The sequence below is a fragment of the Tachysurus vachellii genome, chromosome 13 (assembly GCF_030014155.1).
Source record: "Tachysurus vachellii isolate PV-2020 chromosome 13, HZAU_Pvac_v1, whole genome shotgun sequence".
Taxonomy (NCBI): Eukaryota; Metazoa; Chordata; class Actinopteri; order Siluriformes; family Bagridae; genus Tachysurus; species Tachysurus vachellii.
The window spans coordinates 21,109,742-21,136,213 of NC_083472.1; the positions used below are offsets into that span (position 1 = coordinate 21,109,742).

A 26,472-nucleotide genomic window follows, 5' to 3' on the forward strand; every position below is an offset into this window, starting at 1 on the left:
AAATATGTAAACAATATACTCTTAGTACCATTATAAGGACATCTTTGTACTTTATACTCAAAAGGGTACACATTACTACCTTAGAGTACCAATGTGTACCTTAATGTACAACTATAAATTTTTGGGGTTAAATAAGGTACAAAGATGTCCTTTTAAGGGTACTGTCCCAGTGGCAAGCTGTTCTATTTCTTTCTTTCTGTTTTATAATCATATATAAATATAATAATCATATAATAACACATATAAAGCATGATTAAAAAAAATCATGATTAAAAATAAAACCTGTCATTTACACAAGGGTTAACTGGAAAAAAAAAACAGATAACACTAGACATTTCGTCCCCCCACTTTTTAAATGATGGCTACGTCCCTGCGATAACCGACAATGAGTGAAGACAGTGGTGATGAGTATAAATAGAGTCCGGGTGAACAGACAGGTGAAGACGGGAAACAAACATGGTGGATGACGGGGTGCAAAGGATGATGGGTAATGTAAAAAATGTAAATAAGGTACAAAGATGTCCTTTTAAGGGTACTGTCCCAGTGGCAAGCTGTTCTATTTCTTTCTTTCTTTCTGTTTTATAATCATATATAATCATAAAAATCATATAAATCATATAAAGCATGATTAAAAAAAATCATGATTAAAAATAAAACCTGTCATTTACACAAGGGTTAACTGAAAAAAAACCAGATAACACTAGACATTTTGTCCCCCCACTTTTTAAATGATGGCTACGCCCCTGACTCACATACACACTCACTCACTCACTCACACACACTCACTCACTCACACACACACTCCTCCATGCAATGCCATATCGCTACGAAACTTGGTATGGTTCATCAGCGACATGTTCTGAGCGCATCTGATCGGCTTGACACCGGTATTGCTGCTTGCAGCTATATTTTATTATTATTATTATCAGAGGCTTTAATGTGTGAAGTTTAATATTGAAATATTAAAGACGAAATTAAATACAAGATTCCAATTTCGTTTGGGATAAAAAACATTACCTTGGAAGAAATGTTGGTTTAGGATTAAATTGGTTTTGTTATTAGAGTCACTGTAAATGATAAAGCCATGTGTTTGGGGATTATTGAGTGGGATTATTTATTTATCACCAAAAGCTCATTAATGCTTCTAAAGAGGGTCTGTTAAATGTTTCTAATAAACAGGTTTAAGTTTTACGTTAACATCGAAGGAGATAAAAAATAAATTGAGTGTACCATGGGTGGGGTTGGTTGTATCATATGAATTCATTAAGCCTGAGGGATTAGTACCTGTGTGCATAAATGCTGGCCACCACATGATACATAAATCATATGAATAGCAGTTAACAGTTATAAGTATTTCCACAAAGGAAACCATCTTTTAAGTAAGTGAAACCATATAGTGACACCGTTATAACCAACTCCACACTGATCTTAAAATTGATCTATTTATGTTCACTAACTAAGGTTTGCAGTACAAACCATCAATCACACTAACTGACAGTCACACAAATAGTGATCATTTTCATACAAAATACCAAATGTTCACCACATGAGAAAAAATGACTGTCCACAAATGGCAAATGGAGTTGATGTGCTTTTGCAGGCAGGTAGAGGATGCTACTGAGCATGTGCAGTGATGTTGCATCCAACTCAACTTCGCAACTCAGGATTTCAAACCACCGACTAGTAAAAACAAAAGTCTCCTAAAATATTTTCTACTCAGAAACTCTGAATGGTCTTGTTATCCCATAGATTAGCACTTGATGTCAAACCAGAATTGCTGATCACAGCATCAACAGTAAACAAGGTAGCGCTTCATTCATTCATTCATCTTCTACCGCTTATCCGAACTACCTCTGGTCACGGGGAGCCTGTGCCTATCTCAGGCGTCATTGGGCATCAAGGCAGGATACACCCTGGACGGAGTGCCAACCCATCGCAGGGCACACACACACTCTCATTCACTCACGCAATCACACACTACGGACAATTTTCCAGAGATGCCAATCAACCTACCATGCATGTCTTTGGACCGGGGGAGGAAACCGGAGTACCCAGAGGAAACCCCCGAGGCACGGGGAGAACATGCAAACTCCACACACACACACAAAAGGTGGAGGCGGGAATCAAACCCCGACCCTGGAGGTGTGAGGCGAACGTGCTAACCACTAAGCCACCATGTCCACAAGGTAGCACTTATTTATCTTAAATCAAATATTTGTTGTAATTAATCTAGTTTAAAATTGACGAAACAGATAACAGTAGAGAATACGCATTAACTTCATAGTTATCTAACTATAATGTTTACATTTACAGCATTTAGCAGACATGCTTATTCAGAGTGACATATTTTATATCAGTTTTGTACAACTGAGTAATTGAGGGCCTTGCACAGTGGCCCAACAGTGCAGCTTGGTGGACCTGGGATTTGAACTCATGGCTTTCCGATCAGTAGTTTAACACCTTAACCACTATGCTACCACATCCCTTAAAGGTGGGGTCTCCGTTGTTTGAAAGCCAATGTTGACATTTGAAATCACCAAAACAAACACGCCACTAACCCAAATGGGTCCCACCCCTGTATTGATAGCTCTGCCCACACAGAAATGTGTCTTTATCATAGCTGAAGGGAAGAACAATATGATTGCAGATAAACAAACAAGCAAAAATGACACACAAGCATAATCATGCAAAGGACGGCATATATTAGTTCTGTAAAACAAAGCAAAACCAACGTTACTCACCTATCGAGAAGGAAAAAAGCAACATCAGCGTCCCATCGCAGGCCTTCCCGCTCCTTCAGTTCTCTCCAGCGCTGGAAAGCTGATCCTATATTAACACGAGTCCTGCTTCTTGCCTTATCGTAAGCCTATCTTCGCTTTCTTTCTTTTTTTTTTTTATCCGCCATGTCAGTGTTAAAACCGCTTTCTGCTAATGTCACACATGCGCACAGAACACTCTCTCCGCCCATATTGACAAGACACGCCCCTTCTGCTCATTGGCTACACGTTTGTTTTGTTTTGTTTGCCGACCCAACGCAGTTTTCTGAAGCATTTCTCAAACAACGGAGACCCCACCTTTAATGTTGTTAACACAGAGGTGCCACATCCCTGAATGTTGCTAACACAAACAACACTTGTAGCTTGAATGCATGGTGGTTGAAAAGAGCACAAGCCTAAATATTATCATGAACTAATTGCTGATCGGGGTGGTCGATTGTTTTACAGTTTACCCCACTATCCCCTACCGAGTAGGAAGACAATGCATTACTGAGTTTGTATTCATGTAAATTTAATAGATTATTACATCATGCACAGAAACAGATAGCACACACACCAACAATATGGCAACCACCTTTTATGAAAGAACTTCTATATCGGAATAGTACTATACATACAAAGCATGAATACACACAAACATACAAACTACCACAAATATTTCATTAGAGAATTTTTTTTCTCTCTGTTAAATTTATTCTGCCTGTGCATTCAAATGAATCAAAGGAATATCCCAAATATCATGTTGATTATTTTAACTGACAGACAGTTGATTAGTAATCTTCAGGTTTGATGATGATGATGATGATGATGATAACATTTTATACACAGAAAGCCCAAAGTAAGTGGGTGAAGTAGGAGAAAACAAGGAAAACTACATATATCTGACAGCAGTTCGGTGTGAATCTTTTAATCCTGGGGGAAAAAAACAACAAAGTGTGAATTAGTGAATAACTTTTGTATAATTTGTTATCAACAGTATTAACGAAATCATCAAAAAACAAAGAAAGTTGTGAAAAAATAAAATTATATGGAATGTAAATATAATCTGTGAAGCGAATATAAATTTGACAGACATTGGGTAGGATAATACTATTTTATAATTTCAAATCCCTATAAAAGACGACACATTGTTATGAACCTTCATAATTAGCAATTAAATACACATGAATTGCATTCATAAACATTCATAGCCTTTTTACCTGATCACAACTTTATGAGAAGAAGCTGTAGAGACAGGAAAAGACAACTATCCCCAGGATGATACAACACAACATGATCATCATTTTCTTCTACAAAAGGAAAGCAGATGATTGGAAGGACAAAGAGAACACACAGACAGACAAGCAGGTCTAAAATAAGAATAAATAATTACATGTGCATGAAATGTAAAAAATTCTATTTGTTTTTTATTATTTTTTATATTATGGAGGGTCAGGGGTGGATATACTGTGGGCAAGGAATAAAACAGGAAGGATGTGTAGGTGTGTAAAAAAGAACAAATGGTAAAAATCCACAACACATCCAGTCTTTTTAAATTTGTTAATAAGTTTGACAACGACGTTGTGTGTGATGTGTTTTCCACATTTCCTGTTAAAGCCCATCGCAACCTTGCGACAGCTTCCTTATCCAGTCACGATAACGATTTCAACATGTTGTTCTTTTGTCAATGGCACTATTAAAGATCTGAAGAAATAAATTATAAATTTTGCTAACAAGTGTTCATTACCTCAAATGAACAGGCTTTTGGGAAACATTGGAATCAAACATGCGTGTGTGAATGTTTCCCGTGTGTGGAAATGACAAGTCGGGTGTGGACAGGACATCAGGTGTGTGTGTCAGCGGCATCATCATGCAGACCACAGGTTTTGTGCACAAAACTAGAACACAGCTGCATTGGCTTGATAGCCTAATAACCTTTTGAAATCTGAGTTACAGAAAAAAATACAGTGGGTTGGATCACCAGGGCTGGAGCTATGAGCTGTGTATCACAACAATGTGCTTTTTAGATGAGCATGAGAGGAGAAAATTCAAAATGGGTCACTTCTTGCTTAAAAATCGTTACTCATGCGATTCTGAATGCTGTGTACTTTGCAGCCAGGTTTTTTTTTTTTGTTTTTTTAAAGAAGTTTTTACATTCCTTACTACTCAAGTCCATCTTTCTTTGTTTTGGACTGTTTTTCAAAACCATTAACATCATGTGAAGATTCAAACCTACGATGAGCAACTAAAATATCATATTTTGTGGAAATCCATTACATTTACACTAAGGCCTATAACTTTTACATGTTCAGGTCACTTGTAATACTGTATTCCACAAAAGAGCGTAACTAAAATCCCAACCTCTGACTGGGGAAAATCCCAACAAGTTAAAAGTGACATCAAATCAGCAGCTGACAAATGAGCACTTCTTACCTTCAAATATCTTGTAATTCTAATCTAATACGTTTATTACATCTATAACTACACAGCTTGCAGAAAATATATCTTGCTCATTACATTTATCTAGCTAGCTTATTGTTAACAACCAGGTACAGTTATTACTGCTAGTCCTTCCTTTTGAATATATTTATTAAAATTTCTAAAAAAAATTTTTTAACTTATATCTTTAAAATATTTACATATTTAATATTAATATAAACATGTAAAAATAGAAACAAATATCATTATAGTATTAATCAAATATTACAATCTTTTAATTAGTTCATGAATAATATGAATATATATTTTATATATATATAGTTTATGTTTTTATATTTTTTTTAAATTATTTATAAAAAGGACCAATTTTACCATTTTCATTATGATCACAGAACAAATGGAAAAATGTCAGATGGTTTTGTGCTTGTAGTGCATTATATAACTGCACTCGTTCACTTGCTCACTCACTCACTGCACCTCCACCAGCAGTTAAAAATATAAAATCATTTATTCCTCAAGTGACATAAATTTTTTTTTTTTACAGGAAAGTGATTTAAATACACAACGTAATTGCACTTTTTCCTTCCTAGGTATGCTTGTAAGTTCCATAATGATAATAATAATAATAATAATAATAATAATAATAATTATTATTATTATTATTATTATTATTATTATTATTATTTAATTCCAGTGAAATGAGACATTGAAGATTGAGTGCAAATTCCTACACATCAACCCATCTGGACCGAGATCAAAACACTGGACCTTATGAAAGAAATATCAGGTGACGGATGTGTTGCCAAAACTCTAAAAACTTAACATCACTGAGTGTTTTGTGAAACGTAAATCCGACTGAAATTACAGAGTATCCCCGATGTGTGTATTTGCATTCAGCAAGTGAGACTCAGCATGTAAGACTTAGTTCCACAGACGGCACACACGATGTGACGTGACATGACGTGACATGATGTTCTGGTGGATGGTGGATAAAAGTATTTCTTAATAATACAATAACAAAATTCAGTACATTTAGGATCCGTGTATGATTAGTCAAGTCTTTGGTGTAGGGCACACCATTAAAAATGTTAAGGTAGGAAAAGTGGAGGTCTATTTCTCTGTACAGTCCATACTTCAACAAAATAGTCCTGTCCATTTACGCAAAACAGGTTCGCTTCACGATCGACCCCAGCTGTCAAAGTGCTTTAAATGAAAGCACGATTTCATACAGCTGAGGTGAGGAATCGTCAGTAAGGACACGAGGACACAGTGACAGATGAGGAGGGTGTTTATCTGTTGTCTCCCCTCTCGAAGCAGGGATGATGGAGGAATCAGGGACCGGAATAACTGACTAGAGTGGGAGGAGTCACAAAAATGGGTGTGGTCTCAAAGGGTCTGCGTGAGGATGATAATAACGATGATGACCAAAACCACAGCACAGATCACACCCAAGATGATAATTTTCTACCAGAGAGAAGAAGAAAGTACAGTCAGTTCAACAACAATAATAAATGACAAAACAGCAAATAAAGCTAAATAAAACCCATCAAAGCCATAGGAAAGGAAAATAAGACACTAATGTAGTGCATGGAACAGGCTTGGGTAACGATGCATTTCTAGAATAGGAATATTTTATATATTAGTGTAATGATATGAGGCATGATTGGTATCAAACCTATGGCTGGTTAAAAATCTGGCCCACAAAACAGGAGCCATGTTTTATATTAAAACCTCTTTTAGACTGCTATAATGAAGAAAGGAAAAAAAGGCGCTATTATCTAGTTTTTCCACTAGGGGGAGCAATTAACTCAGGGCCATAGAGTCTTCTAATGACATAACATTTTAAAAATTTAAGAAGCTAAATATTTGCATATAATCCAAATTAAGGACGTTGCCCAATAAAGTCCATGAAATTTCAAATCTATTTCAGTTGTAGGATTTTACCACTATACAATGTATAAAAGAACAAGAGGGTGACAAGTACAGTATTAATGATTACGTTTTAGTTCATTTTTGCATTCAGAATATTAGTTTCAAAGTTTGCTAAATAAACACATGTAAGAGTGATGTTTTGATGTTTTATTGGTCTACCCAGTTCTACTGGAACTGGGCCACAATTCCCATGTACGTGAACGCAATATCTAAGCACTTGTACGGTAATCAGGCCACATTCAACTTAACAGTATACAATTATCTACACACAAACACACACTTGAGAAGCAGATTGCAGATAATGTATTAACTCATGGTGTGTGTGTGTGTGTGTGAGTGTTGAGTGAACAGTTACCCAAGCCTAGATTCAACCTACTTTCAGAAAGCAAGGAGGCAGGAAGTAGTTTGGAAATCTAACACCACCACTAAATCCTTACCCTAAGCTAGTGCCTTAACACCCTTAAACCCTACACACACACACACACACAAACACACACACTGCATCATATCCCACACCATCACCACACCCCATTTTTTTATCTCTCTCTGTCACACACACATGCACACACACTCACACACACACTCCCACACACACTCCCACACACACCAACACCCCTTTCCTATGCCTACTCACCAGCAATAGTGACTTATTTCTTAAGTCCTATTGATAGCCCTATTATGAGTGCAATGATGCCCAGAAGCACCAATACAACACACACTATAATCACCACTTTCTGTGAAAACACACAGACACACAGTATGCATTAGTTTCAGATCCTCGGAGTACTATAACAACTGGTCTCTAATCCACCACAAAAATACACGTTACTGAAACTTGAACAAAAGCAGTATGTTCAGAATGTGTATAGAGCACACACACAAACAACGGTGAGTCATAAAGAACAATTTTACACAAATATACACACAAATGTTGGAATCTGTAGTAGAGAGAAACATGGAAAGAGAGGAATGAATCAGAGCATAAATAAGAAAAGTGTAGAGGTTTCCATTTAATTAATAATTCATTTTCATGAATTTATTAAAATACCCCGTCATTGTATATACACCGTAAAGCAACGTTAACAATATTAACAGGTGTATTAATGAATGAATGTTTGTTTAATTGCTAAATAAATAATGAACAGCTACAACACATGTTTACTTCATCTCTGACTATGCGCTAATACTGCAATATAAGAAATATTTCCGGCATATATGGCAGGAATATTTGGCAGTGTAAGTGTTTATGATACTGCAGTTAACATTTAAACGTACGTCGCTTCTTTTATTAACGTTCTGTCTGCCGTATTACCGTAGAAGTATAAAGAAAAAGACGTGAAATGTATTAACACACTAAATGCAACCGCTGTCCGATCACAGGCCCTGAGCTGTACTCACAAAAAGGCTGTTCAGAGAGGCACAGAGGACAGAGGAGCAAAAAAAGCAATGCAGTGGCATGGACGCGTTCATTTATGTGTTTAATTATTAAAATTAAAAACAAAAAATCGTGACGCAATGCGGTGGAGTGCAATGCTGCTTTTCAGTTTGCAATGTTTTCTGCATAAATAATAAGCAATATTGCTTTCTCACCAATGAAAGCATCTCTCTGAATCTTTCCCAATACATGGGGTGTTAATATTAATCATGCTGGAGATAAGAGAGAAATTCGGTAGCTATTTGTTATTTGTGCTGCGTCATTCTCCGCCTTGAGGATTCATCCCATGGCAAATCAAAATCAATAAACATGCAGAAAGAACTAAAGGCTGCATCCCAAACTACATCCTGCACATTTAATAAAACAGGTGAGTTACATTCAGAAAATAAACCTGTACTGAGCGGTTCAGTGAACATGCCGTAGCCACAAAGTGTTTAATGTGTGCCAGAAATGATAGACGCTTTTTTGTTGTGGAGTGGTTGCAGGTTTTCACCACAAGAAGGCGTTTTACTCTCGCTGGGAGGAACCAACTGTGCTATTACATTTCTATAGCAACGGCACTCCGAATGTAGTAACAGGTTTGTGTTGCTCTGGATAGAAGGAAAGGGTGGAGGAATGTGAGCTTCATTTTCAAAGGATGTTACAATGCAAGGCTCGGTTCTAATGCAATATGACTAATGTGAATTATTTACAAAACACGCATGTAGAGAAGGGATAAGAAGTTTGAGGAACAGCCGGGGCAGAGGGGGCGTGGTCGCATATTTCTCAGCCACTCACGCGCCGCGCCTCCTGCTGAAATTTGGCGGCTTTTTTAGTGTCTGCGACTGCCCGCTCCACGAAGCCCACCGATTGGTCCATGTTGCTCTCAATCCTGTCAATTATTCCACCCTGACGGGTGACGAGCCAAAAATAGAGGGGGACAAAGAGAGAGAAAGAGAGAGAGAGAGAGACAGAGAGAGAGAGAAGAAAAGAAAAAGGAGACAGACAGCAGGAGTAGTCATGTTATTGTGTTATGAGGGTGTGTGTGTTCATACCTTCCGCGCTTTGCTCTGATACCTGACTGCTTTCTTTGTTTCAACCTTTGCTACTGCAACATGATCCACTGCTTTTGACACATTCGCTTCTATGTTATCAATAATGTCACCCTGAAATACAAACACACAATCAGACAGAAGCTTGCACATACACACACACACACTATATATATATATATATATATATATATATATATATATATATATATATATATATATATATATATATACACTGTATATACACATTATTCTTTGTTTCCTAATACACAACTCTCTCATTAAATTCTGCTCACGTTCAGACTTTTTCCACTGCACTAAAGAGAAGAATCTTTGGCCAAACAAAGCACAGGATCTGTAGGTTTCAGTAGCTTTCAGTTTTTGGTTACTATCCAAGGATCTATCAGAAACTGAAGGGTGTTTTTGTACCTGGCTACACTTAAAATAACCAAACTAGAAAGGAAAAAAAATAGTTTGATTCATTGCTGTTAGTATTATTTCATTAAAATCTAAATGATTTTAATTCATCAACACTTAACAATAACGTTGAAGATGTTTAACTATAGTTATGTCATGTTGTAGAAATCTAGGCCTGGAGGAAAATAAAACATCTTCACGCTGCTAACAGATATTTCCTGATGTCATGGGTTCCCTGTTTGCTCCTCGGTTCTCATGTTGGCGAGAGCCGTGTGATATTTAATACGAGGTTTGATACGCTTAAACGAGCGACGTGTAATATTTCTCACCACGATAAAACAGAATATCGTATAATCAGACCTCTTAAATAAATGAACTATATTTAAGATATGTTAGATTGTTAAGAGGCTAACGTATTTGTTACTCCTTATACCAGCTCTCAAATCTGATTGGTCAGGAGGCGTTACATATGACAGCAGCTCAAACACGAGTTCTTATTTATATAATTAAAATCGCAGATTATATTAACGCGCTCACTCGGATACTGTACCGTTTCTATAGTAACGGCACGTTCACTGGGACCAGTTTGACGCACGCTGCACATAATTTGAAATTATGCCGCCGTTTTTTTTGACATTTTATAATTTGAGTTTAATTAATTAATAGTTAATTAGTGAGTGCCGTCTCCGTGTTCTACATGCTTGGGTGATTTTTAGGATTTCTCTGTACACTTGGTTTACTTTGTTCACCTTTTACTGTCACCATGTTTCTACCCAGTGACTGAAAGACATTAACAAGGACGTGTTCAGTCCCATCAGCCCTAAACACCGTCTCGGTTTCCACAGTCTTTGACTTGTTGCCCGAGTGTGATCACCTGTTCTGTGCTTAATTCTCTTTAGTTTGTCTGTTTATACTCAGTTACACCAATGTTTTATGTTGAAGCCTTATTTGTTCTAGTTTCTTTGTATGCTTGTACTCTGGTAATGATCCCTATGTGACCCATAACATAGATCACACCAGGCTTACACACTTGCGTAGGCGCTGTTATGCGCTGTATTGATGACTCAGCTGCTTTACTGTCTTCGTTATCATTATAGTTATGTAAAATAAACAAAGTTCCCAAAGTTCCTGTAGTTCTAATTTAAGCCTTGTTTTTAAATGTGTAATAGAAAAACTCTAATAGATACTTTCACATATTTGATATTAACAAACAGGATATCGCACAAATCAAAAATACAACCACGTACCTTTCAGATTTTTGCCCCTCAGACAGCATTAACAAGCAAAATAAACCTTGAAGAACACTAATTTACTAGGCACAAGATTGTATATATAAATATACAAAAAGAAATATTCAAATGAAATCTAATTGTGATTCAATATTAAGCTCTGAGTGGTAGTGGGAACATGGACACGGTAAGAATGGAAAGAAAAGAAAATGAGAAAAAAGATCATGCGAAAAGGAGCCGGTACGAAAAACTCACATTTAAGCGTCCAATATCACAGCGAGGAACCGGAGTGAAATGGAAAACGGGGACAAAATAAAGACAGGAAGTAGATAAAATGCCTGAGAAGAAGAAAGAGAGGAAAAGTCAAGGAGATAGAAAATGAAGAAGAGATATAAAGACTCTCCGAGGTGGCCGATGAAAAGAAAGAGTGCATGAGTAATGAGTGAAAACACAGAGGGAGTGATGGAGTGATGGAAGGAGGAATGTACCTGACTCTCTACAAGCATGGCGATGTCCACGAACATGTCGTGTAGTTCTTTTATGCTGCTCTCCAGCCGTACGATGTCTTTGTGACGAGACTCGATCTCGTTTAGCGCCTGCTTGGAGATTCCCGAATCTACGATCTACAACACACACACATACACACACACGCACACACACCAAACCTCAGTCTTAGTTACAATCTAGCATTGTAAAGCTGAAAAAAGCTGAAAATATCTTTCTACTTGGAAATATTTTAAATATCTAATATTTCTCACCACAATAAAACAAACTATATAAAAAATCAAAAATGAATTAAAAAAATTGTTCAATTATTGAGAGGCTACACCTTTGTTACACCTTCTTATACCAATGATCAAATCTGATTGGTCAGGAGGCGTTAGATTTTACATAACAGCGGCTCAAACACTAGTTCTTTTTATTGTAATTAAAATCGCAGGATTATATTAACGCGCGCTCGGGATACTTTACGGTTTCTATAGTAACGTTGCATCAATGGGACAGAGTCAGAGGTTAAATATTGCAGCTCATAGCCAAACAAACAGATAGAAGTATAAAACTAATGACTATAAAATGTTTTATTAGAACCAATTTAGTGTAATTTATTGAGTGCCGTCTCCGTGTTCTACATGCTTGGGTGATTTTTAGGATTTCTCTGTACACTTGGTTTACTTTGTTCACCTTTTTCCATCACCATGTTTCTACCCGGTGACTAAAAGACATTAACAAGGACGTATTCAGCTCTAAACACGAAAAAAATATTTAATTCTATGTAGAGACAAGAAACCAAAGGAAAGGAAAGGATCAAATTTTGCTCTGATTTTCACTCAGCGACCTGATGAATATGTCTAGGTCCCTTAAACAGACTTCAGACTGCAGGAGCTTGAGACACACAAGATGACATTTAAACACAAAAACACACAGTTTACCCCGGCGGTGAAAACTGCTGTATTGCCCCCCTCCAACATTTCCTCCAGCTCCTCATCAGTAGTGACTTTACCAGCTAAAGAGGAAAAAACAGGACAGTGTTATGCCTGAAATCATAAAGGATGCTCGTGCTGCATTTCCTAATTTAAACAGGTTTTAATAAATGTACTAAATAAACAAATATGAACTGTATGGAGTAGCACTATAATGGCAGCTTCAACATGAGGAGGTTAGAAAAAGAAGAGAAAAAAGAGAGACTGTCAGTTTGACACTTTGAAACCACAGAGACGGAGAGAGGAAGCAGTTAAAGGTTGTGTAGAAAGCAGTCACTGAAACAGAAAGAGACAACTCTCAATTACATCCCAGCAAATATATTCAAATTGCTTTAGTATGCTAATATATTTGAATAATCCACAGCCTAAAATTTCACACACTTATATGCTGATTTATAACGTCATAATTCTAATTCTACGACTTTATATGGCTCAGAATTGTACAGAATTCTGTAAATGAGTTTGTCTTGAGTTCGCTTTTCTGATTTAAGCCTGAATGGCAAACGGAGACCCTGTGGAAGCCCCGCCCCCTTTTCCCACCTTACAGTAGTAACCTAGCAACATTTTCGCCTGCGATCATGGTGCGTAAAGTTAACAGAGATCACCGATATCTACAATGTGGGCTTCGAGGTTAAAGTTTAGAGCTTGTCTGAGACAGGAAATAACAACGACAACATAAACGTTAATTAATGTTCCGAAATACGTCAGTTGAATATACGTGTAAAGAGTAACGACTGACTGGACGACTGAAATTAGATGAATCCATTCCAACCCTTTTTTTTCTACGAGTGATTTCTACAAATCAAAGGTTTACTGTATAGATCTCAACAGACTTGTGTTAGTAAAACAAGGGATCTTAAACATGTTTTTTAACGACTTAACGATTTTAATATTAGTTTAGTTTTTGAAGAGAGAAATAAATGACACGTCTTGCTCTGTGTGCAGGTTTGTGGAAGAACGTGTAAGTGTTTATAAGTGTGTATAAATGTGTGTGTCTCTCACTGATTTCTAACTGTCTCTGAATGCGTCCTTTGCTCTTGTCTCTGAAGTCCACCTGAGCTTCGTTGTATTTTGTCATCACGTCCACAAACTTCCTTGAGAGAACTGCATGCTGGGGGAAAAAACGACAAGCAATCTTATTTAGCTCTGTGTGTGTGTGTGTGTGTGTGTGTGTGTGTGTGTGTTTATATATGTTTATTCGTGAGTGTGCATATGTTGTGTTAAAGACTTTTCCTAACCTGTGATTTGCGTATTCTCATATCAGCTGACACTCTCTCCTCTTCCCCAGTCTCAAGTTCCCTCTCAATGGCTGACACACACACACACAGACACACACACAGACATGCACAGACACACACAGACACACACAGACACACACACAGACATGCACAGACACACACAGACACACACAGACAGACAGAGACAGACACACACATGCTATTTATTAACATTTTGCTCCAAGCTACAGCAGCAGTTTGTTACAGCAGCAGTTTGTTAATACTGTTGTCAGTGTTTCTGAATCTCTATATTTACAAACCAGGTGATTTCATATATATTCATTTGTGACATTCGTCCTGACAAAAGTTCTCTTCATCCTACATCGTCACAGTGCAGACTTACTCTTCAGCTTGTTGCGTGCGTTGTTGGCCATCTTCTTAATGTCATTGGTAATGGCCTCCAGGTCATCTTGTGTTTCTGAAATTAAATGAGATCAAATTAAAACACTGAAACACGTAAGTGACCGTGCAGGTGAGGAGGAGGAGCGAAATACGCTTAGTGCTGGACGAAGAGGTAAACTTTAACCCGGAAAACATTTTGCTGAAGTTTCTTCCTGACTAAGCCCGAGTTACCAAGGAAACTGTAATGGAAAAAACTTGTTTAAAAAAAGCATTGTTAATTAATTTTGTGCAAATTATAACAGGTCACTGATATTATCATACCTCGACATATTGGCATGATGTAATATCCTGCACAAATACTACATGCTTAGTAGACAAAAGTCTAAAAAATGTTGCTGAGACGAGACGGAAACTTTAAACCCTTTCTTTATGTTCAAAACTAAGAGCAAAGACATTAAGTACCATGACAGGGTGTGCTGTTATGGGAAAACAATCAACAACAGGGTGATGCCAAGCTCAAATAGGCACACAGCCAGGAGCATTTTCTTCTTCCTCTTTTATTCTTTACAATAACGTCATGCGTTTATGCTTTTTCTGGTTATCTGCTTGGGGAACGTCCAGGAATGGCATTAGTACCTGTTTTCCTCAATGTTACAGCAGTTATAAAGTTAATAAAGTTTCCTTTTGTGGAAAAAAAGCATTAACTAGACTAAAATGTCATTCATTATGATTCATTGTTTTAATAGTTATCCAGGTTATGTTTCTAACCACACACATACACGATAAGTTCATACACGATGAATCAAAGAAGCAGTGAAGCGAGTTTAGAAATGTAGGCCAGGCAGAGAGAGCAGAGCTATCAGATTTCTAAGCCATTATGAACTTTCAGGAACTGATAATAGTGAATGTCAGAAACCGAAAAAAAGACTGAAAAGTGAAAAGTCATGTTGTCTGTTAAAAAAAACAAAAAACAGACAAAATCCAAACAAACCGACTCTGACCGGTGGCCTGAGGTTCTCACACTTACACACATGATTAGTGGTGCTTGCTATTCAATTTTATTAGCATCCCTTGTTACTATTATTACTCCAAGTTATACTTCGGTGCCTAGTATTGTATTATTCATAATCTGACTGACTGCATCATCAAATGAGCGAGATGTTTAGACCTAATAACATTTCTCTATTTTGCAGAGGATATGTTGTGTGTTCTCGGTGTGTTGGTGGTGTTTGGACTGTAAACACCAGCACGACTGAACAAATCTATTGTTAATGGTTTGACAATGCGGTTCTGACCTTAGCGGTTCCTTCAGAGGTTAGGTTTGGCTGAAGTAAATAAGATATTACATATACATTAATATACATGACTGAGGTCCGAAGTGATCGCTGTGGTAAAGAACGCACTTAAATAAAGACGACCGGTGGCAACGTAGTCGATGCTTTTACACGCACTCTGTAATCGGATAATGGGAAACTCCCACAAGTCACATGACACCATCATTGTTTTTTTCTTTTGCTGGAAAACCAGCCAGTTTTATCACATTTCCCAGTTGCAGTATTTCAACCAAATTAAGTGAGGATGGTAACTATTTTGGTGGCCACGGTATGCTAAATGTGTGTGAATGTGGATCTGGGAAAATCCCATTACCTTTTTGTCTGTATCTGTAAGAAAAGAAAAGATTCTCCCTATGACATACATAAATAAAAATTTAATTAAAACATTTCTTTCAAAATACAAAGATTAAGATCTAAGATTAAAGATTATATTTTCTTTCTTTCACTAATTAATGCATTTTAATTATTTTAACCTTGCCCAAGGATATCTTCCTGCAAACATGACACTGTGTACTCATGAATGAACATGTTAGCAACATAAACATGACTAAAACCTTGGTAGATAAGTGTGATTTCCTCACACCAAGGTGTTGGAAAGATACACTATGTGTTTTAATGGACATAAACCTAATTAATCCAGTTTGTAATCAAATATTAAGAGAGAAAACAAATGCATGTAATGCTGCTATGCCGCAGTCAGAATTAAAACTCAGTGTTATAAAATCTTTCTTTGTAATTTTCACTTTTGAGTTGAATTAAATGCTATTAGTATTCTGCTATAAAATACTTTTACCCAACACACACACACACACATATATACACACCATTCCAACCATCAATTCATTGATCTATTAATTCAATTCAATTCAATTAATAACAATGCACATTGTCTCAAAGCAGCTTTACAGAACATAAGAAATATAGTACAATAAGATTAATATTATACAAAAGTTCAAGATTAATATTAGACTTATATTTAAACGTGTTTGTATTTATCCCCAGTGAACAAGCCTGATGTGACTGAGGTGACTGTGGTGAGGAAAAACTCCCTTAGATGGAAGAGGAAGAAACCTTGAGAGGAACCAGACTCAAATGGGAACCTCATCCTCATTTGGTTGACACTGGAGGGTGTGATTATAAACTGTTATGAACACCAGAGAGTGTTATTATAAATAATGTCCTTCCTACAGTCAGATACAGTCTGATGATTGTGTATTGATTAGGAGGTTTTCCTCAAAGACCACATGGATTTTGCATCTCCTACCACAGGACTATTGCACACACACACACACACACACACACACACACACACACACACAATTTAGAGAGACCAATCAGCCTATTAGGCATGTCTTTGGATTAAGGGAGGAAACCCTTAACACACACACACAGCTGACAAATTTCAGTGTCTGCTAGGAGTCAGTGATCAAACTGCTGTACTGGGAAATGTTATTATGTCAAATGCTATCATTTCCTTTTGAACGTTGCTGAAAAAAAAGGATGCCGTCATTTCCTGATCTGAAATCTGCCAGGGATGTACTTTTAAATTTATTTAAAGTGATGGACAAAAGAACCAGGAAGAAAAAAAAGGAACCAAATAATCAGAACAGAAGTTTGAATATTTGTAACTGAACGGTTATTAAATTGAATTATTCTGAACAAGTATTCTGGTTCAGTTTCCCACTGTGTGTGTGTGTGTGTGCGTGTGCGTGTGTGTCTTACTCTGATCAGATGTCGGCGCAGACAGAATAATGGAATAAATTTTCTTCACTTCAGCTACGTTTTCATCAATCTTTTCAATGCTGTTTCGGATTTCTTCGATCTGAATAAACACAAATAATAAATAATTATTCAGTACCAAAGTAATCGAACAGACTCGGAGCACGCGGGTCGACATAAAAGGTCAGAAAAGGCTTGCTGAAGACGGTCATGACTTCACCTGGGAGAAAAAATCGTCCATGAATGCTGCATTATCCACGGCGATCTCCACGTCCTCGTCGTCATGGTCACAAGTCTGGGAAGAGTAAACATAGGAGACATTTTCACACACAACAGAGTTTACATTGAGGAGGATGGACAAAGGGGTTCGAAGATGAATCCGAGGCTACAGCAGTTGCTAGACAGTTCGTTAGACAAACGATGTGTGGGTGTCTTTCAGAAGAATTGAAAAAATATAGCCATATTTGACCATTTTAATGTTTTCAGGTGTGGGGTTCAGGTTACTTAATCTTCTCTAAGTAACAGCTGCTTTCAGGTGACTGCTCACTTCACATCTTATCCTTTGAATTGTAACGTATTAAACCAGATCGATTGCATAGATAGGGAGGTAAAAGTTCCTTGCAGGTCTGTAGGTTTAATCATTATATGCAAGTTTCTCTATTACAAATTGCAACCTCACTTTGAACACAACATGCATCCATTTCCTGTGCTGCTTCTCTTATACACGGTTACAGAGAGAGTGGAACATAGGCACTATGTTGTACAAGATGCCCACACATACTCACACACACCCATTCACACGCACACCCATTCACACACGTCTTTGAGCCCCTGGAGGAGGAAATCCACGAAGAAGTTCCCTTTTGTCACACAAGCGTTACAAGGCACTGTCCATTTGTGTTGTCATTTCCTAACCTTTAACACACCTGACTGAAATAATTCGAGGATCCTGAATACCTGGATTAGCTCGATTAGGTGTGTTAGATTAGTGTTAGCTGCGTGGATCTGTATGAGTAAGGATATACTTGTATGTGTGATGTGCTGACGTCACGTTAGATAAGTGCCTGCTTTGTTTGCGCTTCCAATAATTATCATGAAATAATTAAATAATTACAAAGTTACATAATGTGAACGATTCATTTTTAGCCTGTTCTGGAAAACCAACCCAAACATGACTGCGACACGCTGGAGCTTTTACATAAAGTTGACAAAAACATGATGTTTAGAGGTTGATTATAATGTGACTTATTCACCGGGCCACGACTTTCCACTGAACAAATACGCTTTATCTCGAAGCGTTTACTCTGTGATCTGAATTTATTCAAGCTGACAAATCCCAGATTTACATCATTATCCCAGCTGTATTCACACTTTCATTCAAAAAAATTGTGTAAATATACAATACCGGAGAGTAGTTATGGGTTAAAGGCTTGAGGTGGAACAAATAAACATTTAAAAGCGATCTGAATTAAAAAGCACTGTATCAGCCGCATTGATCTTGCGTAAGTGTTTATCCATATGTTAACTCTTATCCGTCCGACTGCAGGCTCGGGAAATTGGTTGCACCTCACGCTTAATGGTCTGATGAGTTTATTTGTACTTAATCAGGGGCAATGCACAGAGAACATTAGTCTAAGAAAGAAGAGATGTCATGTGCCAGGTTATAGCAAAGAAAATGCTAACTTCCTCCTGCAGTCCCAAGAGAGATGTTACGTTTGCAAAAGGTCATGAAATACATACAGTATCATACATGGAATCATTATTTCACTCGCATCAATAAAATCACTGAAAACACTCTCCACTTCATAATTTAACAGAAGTTATACAAAAAATAAAACGTACTTCACTCACATCATAAAAACACTCTCCACTTCATGAATCTAACACTCACTCACTCACAGTCTACATTGTTCACATCACAGTCATTTAGTGCTCACAAGTTTGCTTTGTTAATAGCCACTGTTTGGTCAGGCGTGTAAATGTGCTAAAGTTTGTACATAAAATAATATCATTTGGAAGAGTCTTCCAAAGGCTTGCTGCTTTATAAAAAAAACGAATGTTGACCATAAGTGGTTCTGCATCTTGGAACGCTGCACTCTCCTCTGACTGTGACCGTGTGGCTCTAGTAAGTCTATCTGAATTTAGTGTGACAAATTTTCTCAAAGAGGGAGCAGCGATATTATGGATAATTTGAAATAAAGCAGAAATTTGGTTATGTTTAATGAGGGTCTCAAAACTCAAAATATTATATTTACTCAGTACATTACAATGATGGTACTGACGAGGCTTTTATTATTTTTTATTTTTATTGCCCTTTTATATAATGATTCTAGTAAATTTAACGATGTTTTACACACCAGAGACCAACCAGACATGCAATACAGTAGATGCGGAACAATCATAGCATTATAATAAATATTTGAGGCTTCTGTAGTTAATGAATTTCTAATATGTTTATAATTCATCTAATTAAATTTCAATTTATTACCAAGTTTTTTTTATATGACCTTTAAAACCTAGATTCAAATCAATAATTAGACCTAAATATTTTGCTTCCTTTATATTTTTAATTTTTTGCCCATTTACTTGAATATTTTGAGTTAGATGTAACTTACGTTTATTTGAGAAAAACATTGAGACCGTTTTATCAACATTTAAGGTTAGACAAGACGTCTGCAACCATTCTACAACTTTTTGCATTACTTCTGATAATTTGTCAGCAACCTCCAGCTCGTTTTCCCCATAAGTGAAGATCATTGTATCATCAGCATACATGATTATGTCAACGTCCAAACACACTCAAGGGAGATCATTTATATAGATGCTAAAAAGCAAGGGTCTCAAGATAGACCCCTGCGGCACTCCCATCGAGGTGGCTCTAAACGCAGATTTGATGTTATTTACTTGTACACACTGATGTCAATGAATTTAGAAAGATTGGGATTTGAATCCAAGATACGTCCGACTCGTAATGTACGTCTCGTAAAGGTACAGCGACAGAGAAACTGACAGTGAACCGCAGATCTGAGAATTGTAACAGAATTTAAATGAAAGGTTTATTTTTACTGTTTACTGCATTATTTACAGAGCCTTGCTCTGTAGCCCAGCAAGTTTGGCTGAGTTTTGTTTTTTTTTTTTGCCTCGTTGTTCCTGTCCCCAGGGCACATGGTGACTTAATGGTTTGCCTCACACCTCTGGGGTTGGGGGTTCGATTCCGCCCTGTGTGTATGGAGTTTGCATGTCCCCCCTGTGTTTCGGGGGTTTCCTCTGGGTTCTCAGCCCAAAGACATACGCTGTAGCTGATTAGCATCTCTAAATCTCTTCTTGTGCCTCGAGTCCCCTGGGATAAACAGTAAAGACAATCTATAGCTGGATGGATGGATGTACATCTTCCCAGTACTTTTTTATGGTCTTTGTTCTCGATGACCAGCTTTAAAATGCTTCCTGTATAATTACTCAGCATCTTTTTTTTCTTTATCCTGTCTGCTGAGTCTATAAAACACGCACGTCCTGTGTCAGAGGTTCTCTCGGTCTGACAGAGATACAGCTTTAGCTGTTTAGCTCCCATCTGCGATCTGTTGTCTGCCATACACGCACAGATTTGAGATCAGTGGCTGAAGGACAATATAAGTGGCGCAAATATCTCGGAATGTATGATTAAAAAATATTGTTTACAACTGAACATACTGAAGTGCAAGAACTCGGTAGCGAATGTCGTTTTTATGACGCATGCTGAAAGTCACAAGGTGTCAAGCCCAAAGTCCATGTAAAACGACACCCAGAGTAAAGCGAGTGTTTTTCTTGGCGTCATCACATCAGCGGTTCTTCAGCTTTACCGCACACAACTCACACAACTACACACTAACACACACACGCTCAAATGATGACACACCTAGCCATTGTTAAAAATCTTTTAAAAGAATAACAAAGACATGAACACTATACACAACCAGACAACAAGAAAAGAATTTTAAAAAAAGATTCTTTTATATTTTAACTTCGTTACCTGATGAAGTCTAAACTGACTGTTTGGGAAAAACTGTTTCATTTAAGTAGTTTTATTGAAGAAAAAATTAATTAAGTATGAAAAAAAAAATTACATATATAATTATAGTTATATAATTGAAACCTCTATTAAAATGTCTTTAGGACAATAAAAGTTGATGCTACACCACTGTTTAATTCTCTGTTCTGATTGGTCATAAGGTGTTGATTCGTTTTCTAAAAGAGCAGCTCTGACGACTTAATTTTAAATTTACAGTCTTAAGCAGACACCCTCATCCAGTGTGACTTACATTTTTATTTAATTTTTTATACAACTGAGCAATTGTGGGTTTAGGGCCTTGCGCAGGGGCCCAGCATTTTACAGCTTTGTAGACCTGGGAATCGAATTCGTAATTTAACGCTAAATTCTCTGGTCAGACTGATCAACTCTCTGGACCTTCCAACTCCTTAACCACTAGACTACCACATCCTCATGACCATGGTGTTTCTATAGTAACAACATATAAGAAGTTGTATAGCGAATGCTTGATAATCTAAGGCCAAGAATATAAAGCTACATAACAAAGTCAAACGATCGTTGACACAGTGACGTTTTGTCACGAGAAGGAATTCACAACTGAGGACTTTGAGCTTAAGGGTTTGTTAACTTTCAAAGAGAGAGAGAGAGAGAGAGAGAGAGAGAGAGAGAGGGAGAGAGAGGGAGGGAGAGAGAGAATGACTGTTTACAGCTGCTGTAACATAAGTGATGACAAGCACAAACTTGTCTCGTGAACGTTCCATACCTTTAAATACAACAATAAATGGCTAAAAACTAATTCGAGTTGCTTTGATGTTACAGGATGTGTTAGGTGGTGATGAAAATAAATCGACTTCAGGAAGACAACAGTAACTCTGCAGTCATTTCCTAAATACCCTGCTGAGTTAAATGGACGATTTTTGTGTCGTTTAACTTATATGGTAAACGCGGTAGTTTTAAAAATGACCCGAGGCCAAGGACGAATACGACGGGAATAAAGGACGTGGGAAATGAACCCCAGAAGAAATCGAGCGGAAAGAAGACAACATGGATGCAAATGAGGATGAAGATGAGCATGAGGTTGATACAAAAAGACAACTACCACATTCAAAGACTTTTCAGATTATTAGTTAAGACGTGGAACAGATCAGGAACAGAAACAAATCTCTCTCCCTCTCTTTATCTCATATCTATCTATTATAATTCACTTAAACAATTGCACTGTTTTATCTCTGTCTACGAATTAGAGCGAGCAGAAGACCAGTTTGTAAAATAGTTATAAATTCTGCTATTTTTGCGACTTCTCAGCGCTGGCAAGTGGCTCTGAAATACGTGGAATAATCTGGAACTTGGTGTGAATTACATCCCTGGAGCTTCCCGTACATATTTAATTTAGGGTTTCCAAGTGAACTGATGTACACTTAAATACATATTAAATTATGCAGTTAAATGATTTATATTAAACAGACACTGCATACCAATTAGGATTATAAACATATCTGTCTATGGGGCTGATGTAGCCTTGTTGATCTGTAGTTTATAAAATATTAAAGGAATCTTTTATCAACATTTTGGTTTGCTGAACGTCCTGATCTGCAGGCTCGGCACAAAAACCGCGGTCAACACCTTCTCTGCTTGTACACTGCTAAATTGATGAGTCTGGGTTTCTCAGAGCAAGTGTCATCAGACACAAACAGCGCTGCATTCTGGGATGCTCGGTCCAGTGGAACATCACGAGTGACAAAAATACAAATACAAAGCTATTTTGATATTAAGGCGTTTGAGGTGCAGGATGAAGCTTTCATTTAATTATGACTCAAAAGAGAGAAGCAACACAGGGATATGTGAAAAGCTGAGAACAGAATGTGCTTGTGTGAAGGTCAAAAAGACAGAGAAACACACACACAAACAGCATGCAGTCCTGGAAAAGCTGAGACTGGGAGATAAGCTACATGAGACTTCCTGTGTGTGTGTGTGTGTGAGTGAGAGACATGTCTGTTTAACACTAGCTCAGCACAAATCTCGTTTACCAGAGATTACCAGGTAACAAGACCCAGAGACCCAGAACAAAGGTGTGTGTGCTGACTGTGAATAAAAATTAGACTATGCAAGAAGTATAAATGGAGGAAAGCAGGAAAGCAGTCAAACACACACACACACACACACACATACAAACAGCTCAGCTGTTGGGTGTCCCACGGTTGAGTCACAGGGCCTGACAGAGGATTTTGGTGTATGTGTGTGTGTGTGTGTTTGTGTGTTTCTGTGTGTGTTCATTCAAAATAAGCTTGTGAGCACACAAAAGAAGAATAAAGCAGCCCCACCAGCAAGTTAAACATTACAGAAGGACAGATCACTTAAACCGGAGGCCAATGTTAAAACATCCAAGATTCTAATGAGACAAGACGACAACACACACTCCACCTAGTTAGTCCTGTTAGTTGATAATCTCTCCCTGACTTCAGAGAGAAAAGAAAGAGAGCTTATTTTTGTATCTCTAGATGAAACTCTGCTCTCGTTTTTTTCTCAGACATTTCTAAATAAGATTCCATGGTCAGCATTAAAGCACAGAACACTCACACACTCGTACAGTACACGCACACACAGACTCTCTTATCCTCCTCTGTAGGCTCCTTTATTCATGGATTTCCGGGAACACAAGCACTCAGGAAAATATTTGACTGATATAAACGTCGCCACAGCAACAAATCCTGCTTCAGTCTCTGTGGATTTCCTTCGATCACACTCTCTTACTTTCACATTGGGGGTTACGGGGTCTTTCTTTCCTTTTTGCTTTCTGTCTTTTTGTTGTTCTGCCTGTATCTCTGTCTGTTGGTCATTCATATTCACTCTATCTATTGGATGGTCTGTCATTTGGACAGTCTGTTGGTCTGTTTCTCTCGGTGTCAGTCTGTTGCTCAGTAATTCTTTTGGTCTGTCTTCATGATACCATTTTGTCCAAAAGATCAACCGTCTCTCTCTTTGTTGGTCTGTCTGTCAGTTCATCAGCTGGTCAGTCTATCTGTCTGTGTGCCAATTTGGCTGATGTCTGTCTGTCTGACTGTCTGTCTGTCAGTTCATCAGCTGGTCAGTCAGTCTGTCTATGTGTCAATTTGGCTGATGTCTGTCTGTCTGTTTCTCTCCTAGGTGTCTTTCTACCACTTTAAATGTTCTTTTCTTTTCTCTCACTCACTGTGAGTGTGTTTTGTGGTTTAAGGTCTATGTACTGTATATCTCTCTGTGCCTACGCTCTTTCCACATGATCGCTGTTACACTCTTGTTACTAATGTAGTTTTTGGGGATGTTTGCCTTAATATTTATCTCGTTTACATATATCAGAAGTCCCCTATGTGGCTCTTCCTCTCATGACACCACCACATTAAGTCAGCTGACCACATCCTCTGTTCTCTTAATTAAACCTCCAGTAACAAGATGATGTCTAATAACATATCTATTACAATATAGATATGTTGGTACTTTCCTTCATATTCTGCTTATTATTATTATCTTCATATTCTTCTTATTATTATTACCTTTAAATAACAATAAGAGCTCAGCTCCCTATATAGTGCATTAAACCCTATATAGTGCATTAAACCCCGTATAGTATATTAAACCCCATATAGTGCATTAAACCCTATATAGTGAATTAAACCCTATATAGTGTATTAAACCCTATATATTGCATTAAACCCTATATAGTGTATTAAACCCTATATAATGTATTAAACCCTGTATAGTGTATTAAACCCTGTATAGTGCATTAAACCCTATATAGTGTATTAAACCCTATATATTGCATTAAACCCTATATAGTGTATTAAACCCTATATAGTGTATTAAACCCTGTATAGTGTATTAAACCCTGTATAGTGCATTAAACCCTATATAGTGTATTAAACCCTGCATAGTGCATTAAACCCTGTATATTATATTAAACCCTGTATAGTGCATTAAACCCTGTATAGTGTATTAAACCCTGTATATTGCATTAAACCCTATATAATGTATTAAACCCTGTATAGTGTATTAAACCCTGTATAGTGCATTAAACCCTATATAGTGTATTAAACCCTATATAGTGTATTAAACCCTATATAGTGTATTAAACCCTGTATAGTGCATTAAACCCTATATAGTGTATTAAACCCTGTATATTGCATTAAACCCTGTATAGTGTATTAAACCCTATATAGTGTATTAAACCCTGTATAGTGTATTAAACCCTATATAGTGTATTAAACCCTGTATAGTGTATTAAACCCTATATAGTGCATTAAACCCTGTATAGTGTATTAAACCCTATATAGTGCATTAAACCCTGTATAGTGTATTAAACCCTATATAGTGTATTAAACCCTGTATAGTGTATTAAACCCTGTATAGTGTATTAAACCATGTATAGTGTATTAAACCCTATATAGTGTATTAAACCCTGTATAGTGTATTAAACCCTATATAGTGTATTAAACCCTATATAGTGTATTAAACCCTATATAGTGTATTAAACCCTATATAGTGTATTAAACCCTATATAGTGTATTAAACCCTATATAGTGACATTAGGTTAAGTAAAGAGTCTGCTTCTGTTTTAGTGGGAAATAACATCCCTGGTTTGTTTATTAAAAGCAGCTGACGTGAAGAGTTAAACAAACACAGAAGTAACTTTAATCTGAGACTCACCGCCTTCAGCTGCTCCAGTCGGTCCTTCATGATGTTAATGTCACAAATGTGAACTGAAGGAAATCAGTTAATAAATAAAAAGGTTTAGAAGTGAAGTGAAGCAGTCAGTCAGCAGCTGGGAAGTGAAAAGTCCGAGCTAAAAAAAGTCTCTTTTCTCCTCAGACTGTTGTCTTTCTCCTCCAAGTCCACTTTATCCACAAACGGTCCATAAAAATGGCTGATCTGCTCCAAACCAATAGTGTTTTTTTCATCTAAATCTATCCGCTCAGGGGATTAAAACAACAGTTGGGTAAAGCTTAATCTCTCTCTCTCTCTCTATCTCTCTCTATCTCTCCCTCTATCTATCTGCCTGTAATCACTAAACTCGAAGAGCTCT

The 26,472-nt window shown here is 37.2% G+C and overlaps 1 protein-coding gene across 3 annotated transcripts; it reads right to left on the reverse strand.

Annotated features, from left to right (window-relative positions):
- Positions 1 to 3,341: 3,341 nt before the first annotated feature.
- stx3b (syntaxin 3b) lies at positions 3,342 to 26,472 on the reverse strand. 3 transcript variants are annotated; one of them, XR_009649360.1, is made up of 12 exons: positions 26,097 to 26,466; positions 17,613 to 17,687; positions 17,396 to 17,495; positions 14,341 to 14,415; positions 13,959 to 14,029; positions 13,723 to 13,831; positions 12,670 to 12,743; positions 11,728 to 11,862; positions 9,597 to 9,707; positions 7,762 to 7,861; positions 3,977 to 6,659; positions 3,342 to 3,689 (listed from the first exon to the last, which is right to left on the reverse strand). XR_009649360.1 is itself a non-coding variant. In XM_060884846.1 (10 exons), exons 1-10 carry the CDS (start codon positions 26,124 to 26,126, stop codon positions 3,989 to 3,991), a joined length of 858 nt encoding a protein of 285 aa, XP_060740829.1. In that variant the 5' UTR covers positions 26,127 to 26,472; the 3' UTR covers positions 3,818 to 3,988. The 3 variants fall into 3 exon arrangements, 1 of the variants encoding a protein (XP_060740829.1); XR_009649361.1 differs by lacking the exon at positions 7,762 to 7,861 and having other exon boundaries at positions 26,097 to 26,465; XM_060884846.1 differs by lacking the exons at positions 3,342 to 3,689; positions 7,762 to 7,861; positions 9,597 to 9,707 and adding an exon at positions 9,340 to 9,450 and having other exon boundaries at positions 3,818 to 4,066; positions 26,097 to 26,472.

Excerpts from the sequence above, each read along its gene's own strand:
- stx3b (XM_060884846.1), bottom strand. The coding sequence starts at position 26,126 with ATGAAGGACCGACTGGAGCAGCTGAAGGCG. Across the intron at positions 9,451-11,727 it reads CCATGCTTGTAGAGAGTCAG|GGTGGAATAATTGACAGGAT; the intron begins GTACATTCCTCC and ends GTCACCCGTCAG. Across the intron at positions 4,067-9,339 it reads TTCAGCAGGAGGCGCGGCGC|AAGAAAATGATGATCATGTT; the intron begins GTGAGTGGCTGA and ends TTCCTTTTGTAG.